At 40.9% G+C, this 8363-nt stretch overlaps 1 protein-coding gene across 1 annotated transcript; it reads right to left on the bottom strand.

The window, feature by feature from the left end:
• Window positions 1-2012: 2012 nt before the first annotated feature.
• On the bottom strand, window positions 2013-4751 carry USP26 (ubiquitin specific peptidase 26). Its single transcript, XM_045789551.2, has one exon. It carries the CDS (start codon window positions 4749-4751, stop codon window positions 2013-2015), a length of 2739 nt encoding a protein of 912 aa, XP_045645507.2.
• Between the last annotated feature and the right edge of the window lie 3612 nt (window positions 4752-8363).

Genomic DNA, 8363 nt, shown 5'->3' with positions numbered 1-8363 from the left:
TTCTCCTGTCAAAGGAAAGTAACTTTTTGCTCACTCTTACCAACACTCCTGCTTTGATGTCTACGCGACTGAGCTCAGACTGAACTCTAGAAAAGTCAAAAGCCTGAAATTGTGAAACTGAACTACCACTCCTCTCCTCCTAAGTGTAACTCCAGGCTTATCCTTCAACCGCTGCAGCTGCTGAAGAACTGCACAAGTTGAACAAGTTTCTCATCATCGTGTCCGCAGCACTTTCTTCCACGAGACTGATTAATTCAATCTAGAAAGCGCCCTCTCCTGCATCTACCTCAAGAAACTCCTAACTAAGGAGGTCCTTCAGAGCTCCTTCTCCATATACTGTGTTGTGAACAACAGAATTCCCTGACTTTTGAATCTGGTTTTCCCCTTACAGGGCATTGTCTAACTTTCCCACACCACTGTGTTCCAGCTCACCTCTTAAAGGGTCTCTGGGATTAAAAGAATCAACAAGCTGTTGGATTAATTACAGTTGGACCAAGACCATACCCCATAAAGGGGGACACCCACGCTGGTAACGCTGGAACCAAAGATTCAGTCCCTCCATGGGATGTGAGAAAGCCTCTTAGTAGGAGTACTTTATAAATAATTTGTTCCGAACAAAGGTACAAGGTGTTACAGGTTCCCTGCCTCAGAGGTGGAAAAAGGCTAGGGGACAGAGATGGCACCTATGTGCTATCAGAATTCCAAATTCCTAAATCACATGGAGTTCCAACAGAATATGACCACCTCAGGATCCATGAGGTTCTACCCCGAAGCAGATCATCTCCAGGCACAAGTTGTATGACATTGCATCAAATTGGTGCAAGTTTTATGACATTGTACAAATCAGTAACAAGTAAGACTTCCAAATCTCACAGGTCCACTTTAAAGTGTGCATTGTTTGTTTATTCCTTGAAGGAATAGGCCAACATTGCTAAAAGATACGGAGAAATAAAAGAAGTCTGGAATTAGTCTTGTAATATTGAATGCAGAGGATTGTTCAAGGCTTCAGATAAAGTTCTGGTAAATCAATATTCCTTTGAGGCAAAGCGAGTGCTTCTCTGAGAAGACCAAAATGACACCAAGAACAGCTTGCTAGCCAACAGGATAAATGGGTCAAGTTCTTAAGGGCAAATAAGATCTCCATCCTTAAGGTTTATAGCTTGAGAGTATATAGCCCCTTTGGCATTGAGGAAAAGGAGGAGTTTAACAAATAATTTGGAGACTTGACCCGGTGTTAGAGTCTCATCTGAGTATGCCCGAGAGGATTCATGAGTTACCAGCTTCATTCACTATTTATTGACAGACCACAGCAACTATTTTAATTGCTAGGACCTCGGCAATTGGTGTTTTTGTGGTTTTTTGGTCAGGACTCCAGAAACTAATTTTTTTTCATCGGATCACTGAGTGTGATCAGAAGAGTGATTTCTGTGTGTGTGTTTTGTTTTTATAAGTTTCTGAAGGAAAGGTATACATGAATATAAGAAACAAAAAACATAATCAGACCCTTTTTAGAAATATACGTAATTCAAATATACAACAGCAAAATCCACCAAGATATTCTAACACACTAGAGTAGTTCTCTAAATTTCTCAAGCATCAGACAAACCTCCATCAAATTGCTGTTGCCTACCACCAACCTGCCCCCAGAGTTGGAAAGTTTCTGAATTACTAGGTAGGGATGTGGTGGGACCCAAGAATCTACATTTCTAAGAGGTTTCTCTATGCTCTTGATGCTGCTGGTTCAAGGACTGCACTTAAAATCCACTGCACTCAAATATGGAGGGCACAGTTCTAGCCTAGTAGAAAAGAACGTTTATCAGGTGGAACGGTGGGGTTGAAATGTATTAGGGTTAGGAATGGAGGTTTCTCCCTAAGTGTTTCTGCTTGAACTCTGGTCCTGGATGCCAACTGCCTCTTCATCTTTGGCTAGAGTTCAGAGTTTTTCTTCCATGGAGGATGTGGTGACTAATGAGGCAGTCAAGCAGATGTGTGCAACCAGGAGTCCGTTCCACTTATTTCTCCTGAGGGGTCTCCCCTGTCTCTGTGCTACGAGACTGGGAGTTCTCTTCCCTTTTCAACAGCTCTTCGAAGATCTCATTGTGCATGTAAAAGAAGATGTACCCGGTGCAAAGCCTAGCCTCCTGCATCAGAGCTTCTTGGATACTTGATACCTGGAGATCGTTGTACGTGAACCATACTTGCCTCTCAAAGTCATAGGCATCGCTGATATAATGGCCTGAATTTGGGGTCTTCCCAAGATGGCTGACAACACCAACGAGCCGATAGGCATAGAGATCTCTCATCTCAGCATTTCCTTTTGGTTTTTTGGCTTCAGCTTCTGTCTTCTCCATATCTAAAAATTGTTTGTTTCCAGGTTTTTTATTGGAACCCGATGCACCGAGGGAATTCACATTGGCCCCCTGGAAACTTAAGTCTGCATGTTTCCTGAGGTTCTCCCTGTACCACCGGATGTGTGGCTTCAAAAGGGCTTGAAGCAGTGCCTGCTGAAGGGCTTGTTCGTAGATCCTCATCCTTTCATGCTGCTGGGTCTGTTCAGCCACTTTTTGGAATTCTTTTGAAATTCTGGGTTTTTTACCATCGTAAACATCTTCAACGGTGTCAGCGACACTCTCAACATCTACAAACACATTAGTTTTCTTGTATTTCTTTCGCTTTAGATTTTCAGACGTTTCTGGACCCCTGGTGGATTTACCTTTGTTGTGATGGATCAGAGAAGAGGACCTTTCTTCCAGATGCATCATTAAGCTAGCAGCTAATAGCTCTTTTTCAATGACTGCTCCATCTCCTAAGTTCACCAATTTGGACTCTGTCATATTCTGTCTGGAACGTTTTCCCAGGTCTTTTTTCTGCTGTTCTTTGCGTGACCCTTCACAGAGAGTCTGGCATTTTTGTGGTTTAGACTCTTTGTCTGGCCCAATGTGTGGAACGGGGAAAAGACTGGATGCCGAGGTCAACTTTGTGGAAGGTGCTAATAGACAGAGGTTTTCAGCACTCATCTTCTGAAAGACTTTTAGGACTTGGAAGTCCCTATTATGTGCATTCTTGCTCACAGGAAGAGGTGGTTTGGTACTTTCATTGCAATGAGATGATAACTTTAAATACTTAGGAATAACAACTTCCTGGTCATCCTTCCTTAGCGACCAAAACTCGTTAAAGATATAACGTTTCAGATGAACAATGAGAACCCTGGGGAGCCTACTGAATTTGTGCACTGCGACAGAACTCCTGTGTTGACATTTCTCACATTTATACTCAAGTTCTTCTGCTCCAAAGAAGAGATCAAAAGCGGATTGAATAGACAAAGGCAGAGCTTTCATTCCCCGGGGAAGGTTGATGGAGAGATAATTACTCACTTCTGCCTTGAGAACAACCTGACCACAGCCTTGACAAATAATAGAGCGCAGCAGCTCAAACTCAAAATTAGTGATGATGGGACAAATGAGCACTCTGGCGGCAGCACTGCCAGCAAAGACCTGTTGAGCTGAACTGTCCTCCTCAGATTCAATTTTCATTTTCCAAATTGTGTTTAATTTCCCCATGTTCTCTTTCATCTGATCCAAACAGTGGCCTAAAAACTCATGAGCATCATTTTGTATGTTGCCAGAGAAGATCTCTGCAACTGTTGAAATGGCTTTTTTAATATTCACAAGTAACCTCTCCTTGATTTTTATGTTATAAATATTTTTCAAAACAAACAGCTGTGCCAAGCACATCCTCAGAGCATCAAGGGGAATTTTACCCCATGGGAAATCCTGACTGAGTAGATCATCAGCAAATGATGGAATCGAAAATAAGGACTGTAAAACTGCATTCATATAACAGGTGTTTCCCAAATTGGGGAGGCCTTGCCATAATTTTTCTGGATAGAAATCAAAGGTCATCTTGAGTTTGTCCCACTCTGGATCATCTGCATTATACTTTGGTGCCAAAAGAAATGCCAAATACATTTTCTCAAACAGCATCTGAAGATGCTTGCCATCGAGGGGAGGCTTTCCAGGAGAAATGTTCTTGGTTAAGGGCTCAAACTCTAATTTCTTATTCTTTTTTAACACTCTTAACCTCAATTTTTTCTTCTCATTGTGGCTTACATGCCTCAAGGGATTTGTCTGGGATTTCTTCTTTCTTACAGAGTTACTCTTTTTTGGGTTCTTCCCATTCGTCTCTGAACCAGATGATAGCATCCCTTTCCTCTTCCCATATCCATCCTCTAGTAAATCTTTGCAACTAGGTTTTGATGACTTCAATGCAAACGAAGGCATCTTCTGGTCAGCTGTTCCACTTCCTTCTCCTGTCTGAAAAGATCCACTACTTGGCTTCTTGCACACTTTGTGGAATGAGATTTTATTGATTTCCTTCGGTGTTGTCGTGCTGGCAAAGATACCTCCATCCTTCACAGGTATCACAGATGGCTGAATATTATTTTGATGGACTCTATCCAGGAACATCTTCAACTGTTCAGCATCTCTGGAAGATAATTTTTCAATAAACAAGAAGCTATTGTTTTGGAAAGTTAAGTGCAGGTGATTTTGCTTTTCTCCATACGATCTAAGGACCACATTTTTAATATTATTACTTAGCTGAAAAGTTATATGTTCTCCGGTGGTGAAATACACTACCAGTTTGATCTTCTTCTTTCTTTCCACTGTTTTGATGTATGCTTCTTTGGACCTAGACATCCCCGTCTTCTTGCTCCATATTTGGACAAAACCATGTGCCATTAGAGTGGCCATCTTTTCTTCACAAATAAGTTACACGTATCCTGAATTATTGACAATCTCAAAGTTCCAAATTGTTTTGCAAGCTCACTTTCAGAGACAGCACCAAGAAATGATTCTTTAGTTCTCTATAAGAATGGTTCTATTTCTAGTATTGGTTTTATACTACAGTTTCTTCAGGTTCTGGATGTCCGGCTATTTAGTGATAAAACCAATACCCTTCAAGAGCTGTGCATGATGACACGAGGGAAGAATCTTGATTTCTAAGGCAAGGCAGCTACTGGGGAAAAAATCAAGAAAAATCAGTTAAGCTACCAGGATAGAACTCAAATTCTACTCCCATACACTAAATCTCCTTTCCACTACAACACTAGATTCTATTCTGATTAATTTCCCCACTTCGACTGAAATCATTAAACACTTGGAAGATTTTCAATACATAGCTGAAGAGCATAATGAACAGTGTCTCAAGCATAGGCATATAATGTACTAATTCTCCTGCCATAGAATGACCCCACAGGGCAATCATAATAAGTCCATAAGAGAGTGGAGGCACTGGCAGCCCTCAAACCAATAACAGGTGAGTAGCTCTTAATGTCCAGAAATCTAAAGGACTTCATACACAGGCCACTAAATGTAAATCAATCTACCTCTTTCCAAATCCAGTTATGTTTCTTTCTTACACGTGTCACAGTGTGAAGTCCACACATTCTACCCCATGTGGGCACCTAACCTACCAATGCTTAAAGCAGATATCAAAGAATTGGCTATCTCCAGCTCCAACAAGCCAAGATGACCTGGTATGCTCTAAGCAATACCAATTCTTATGATAAGTATGATGTAATTGAAAATTTAAAGCCATGTGGAGCAGGACCATAAAAAGCAATTTTGAAAGTTGGTTAAAATTATGACTGAGACTAAGCTCAAGATTGTGTTTACTGTGCTTTACTTTTGAACAAGCAAATGCAGGTGGTATAAACAATTTACAAGAAACAGGATATGATGAGTGGAAAGTTTCCCATGGGTTCCAGTGTTGGCTTCACTGTTCCTATGGAGGCATGCCCAAAGTTTCAAGGTTGATATCATCCATGCAGAGTGAAGAATGCCCCAGGTTAAAAAAGGAAACAAACCAACAGTCTGGTGCCCTTTTGGCCATTATACCAGGGGTAAAACCAAGTCAGCATTAAGGGTCTCTTGTTAACACACACAAATATCTTACTAAGTCCCAATTAACATTTTTTTACTTTCCATTTCTTACTGCATCGTCATATGGCCTAGAGAAATACTGGTTATGCTCAACATGGGTGAATTATGTACTAGACTACACCATATCTTGGATCATTAGTCTTGCTTTCCTCATACCTGCAACTATGCTTCCATTCACCTGTCTAAACTAGAATCACCAGTAGAGTCTCTGGGTCAACTGGCCTGTGGAGAGCTGTCATAAGGCCTTGCAGTACAACTGGACCACCAGCCCAGGCAATGGGAAAATCACATACAACAACTTTTAGCAGGCCTTAGGTCTTAGTACTCTCCTTTCCAGAAAATACTATCTGAACACCTTTAGGGCATATCTAGCCATCCATGGACAAATACACCGCATTTTCATCCAGGGTTAATTACAGGATGTGGACAGTGAGTGTGAGATCTGTTTGTCTTCTAGACTACATGGAATTAAGACTGTAAAGGAACCATTTTTATCATCAGTCTAACACTGTCCTTCTGATTGGCTAGAATTGCCTCCACATTCTCCTCCAATTGATTACCTCTTGCAACTGGCTGACATGCACTTCCCACAAGCTAAATTAGGTCGATTTCTTGAAATAATCCCGTCTCTCCACTCCCCAGGTGCCTTGCCTACTAAACCATGAGTGAAACATATTTTTCAACAAGTTAGGTCTACCAAATTTACCTGACTTAGGTCATTTTTGGCTTGAGAACTTCAGAGCCATCCATTCTGAACTTCAGTCCAAGATATCCCCAGACAAGTTCTGAGGCTTTGTAAACACATCACTCATGAAGGCACCTTAGCACCTTTTCATTAGTTTCACAAAGTGATAAATCTATAACCCTAATTCTTTACATATTAACACTTCCAAGCACACACTGCCTGCTTTGGGACAAGCCAGATACGCCTGGCTTCTACACTGTAGGGTCCCTAACAACATGCTAGCTGAAGGTAAGTAGAAGGAAACAGTCAGACAGCAAATCACTGATGTAGGAAAAGAGAAGTTCCCACGAGGTTACGAGGAACAGCACTGGGACAGTGCACTAAGATCACCACAACCTACATGTAAGTAGTCAAAGTAGAACTGAAAACTTAACTTACCACTAAACGCCCTAAAATATGACAGGAAAAGGTCAATTAAAAAAGCCCCACCATGGGTAATTCTGCTTGTCATCCTGTATCAACTACAAATTACACACGATCAAAAAAATATATAGCCAAATGTCCCAGCTTTCCAAAAATGTCTCAAACATCCTATGCGAACACTCACTAAGCTTAGGAGATTGTGTTCAAGGCAAGGACAAAATCTTGAGTACTAAGTAAAGAACCCATTCCCCAAACCCTAAATGTTCTAAGATGACATTAAAATGGACTTTAGGTATAGTGCTGCTAGCATCCAAGGCATCATCCGTTGGTAATGAACATTTCTTTCTAAAATAGAATGGATCTTCCCAATACCCATCAGTATATGTCCATTGGTATTGAGCACTGTACACATATGTTTTCAAAAAAGACAAAGTTTAGTGGCCCTCCTGACAAATATTTACCATTAGGCCAAGCCGAGACCTTAGGCTATAAGGTACCAGAGACCAATGTGCTGTTCCCCCCACCCGACCTGCTTCTTCTATGCTTAGCTCTCCACAGGACACACCAGTGACTCCAAATAAGTTATATTAGTAAAAAAAAAAAAGTTATATTAGTGATTAGCATCCCACTGACACCATGGTCAACTCTAGAATATTGGGCTCACTGACAAAAGTAAGTCTAAGAATTTCTTGCCCATTGTATGTAGGCTAGAGAGGCTCCTACAACCAGCCTTGACAACAGGGTCCACATAACCTGAGCTAGCTCCCTGTAACTCAAAACCAGTGAGGAAGGATCAGATGTACTTAGTCACTCAAAATTAAAACTTTCTGAATAACTCTATAGGGGACCAATCTGAATTAATGAATAGATAAGCACTTAGCACTACAAATGTTTGTTATCAAGAAGTCATGTGCCAAAATTTATGGGAACCTGTATTTTCTCCTGCATAGTTAAATACTCTTCCTAAATCTTGTCTGTGTTATTAACTTGCTCAGCAAACCCTGTCTTTATGGATAATGCTAAAGGAAACTTCTGCTTGGTCTGGTCCCTGCCCAAGTCATTAAAAACTCAAAATTGGTGGAGCATAAGTTAGGGAGATTTTTGTTTTATGTATTTATCTATCAAGCTCTGCTCAGTGAAGTAGGGATTGCACCCATCCATACACAGAAGTGCATATGCATCCAAGTGAGAGAATGATCAGATTTATCATGGTGGAAATGGGGCCATAAAAACATTCAAGCACAACAGCAGAGGCAAGTTGTCTGGATTATTTATAGTTCACCGTCCTACTGTAGATGCTAAGGAAGACTTTA

This window comes from Ursus americanus, chromosome X (assembly GCF_024610735.1).
Source record: "Ursus americanus isolate L20-20 chromosome X, mUrsAme1.1.p, whole genome shotgun sequence".
Classification (NCBI taxonomy): Eukaryota; Metazoa; Chordata; class Mammalia; order Carnivora; family Ursidae; genus Ursus; species Ursus americanus.
The sequence above is the reverse complement of the archived record's forward strand: the minus strand, read 5'-3'. Positions and strand labels throughout refer to the sequence as shown.

Excerpts from the sequence above, each read along its gene's own strand:
- USP26 (XM_045789551.2), bottom strand. The coding sequence starts at position 4,751 with ATGGCCACTCTAATGGCACATGGTTTTGTCCAAATATGGAGCAAGAAG.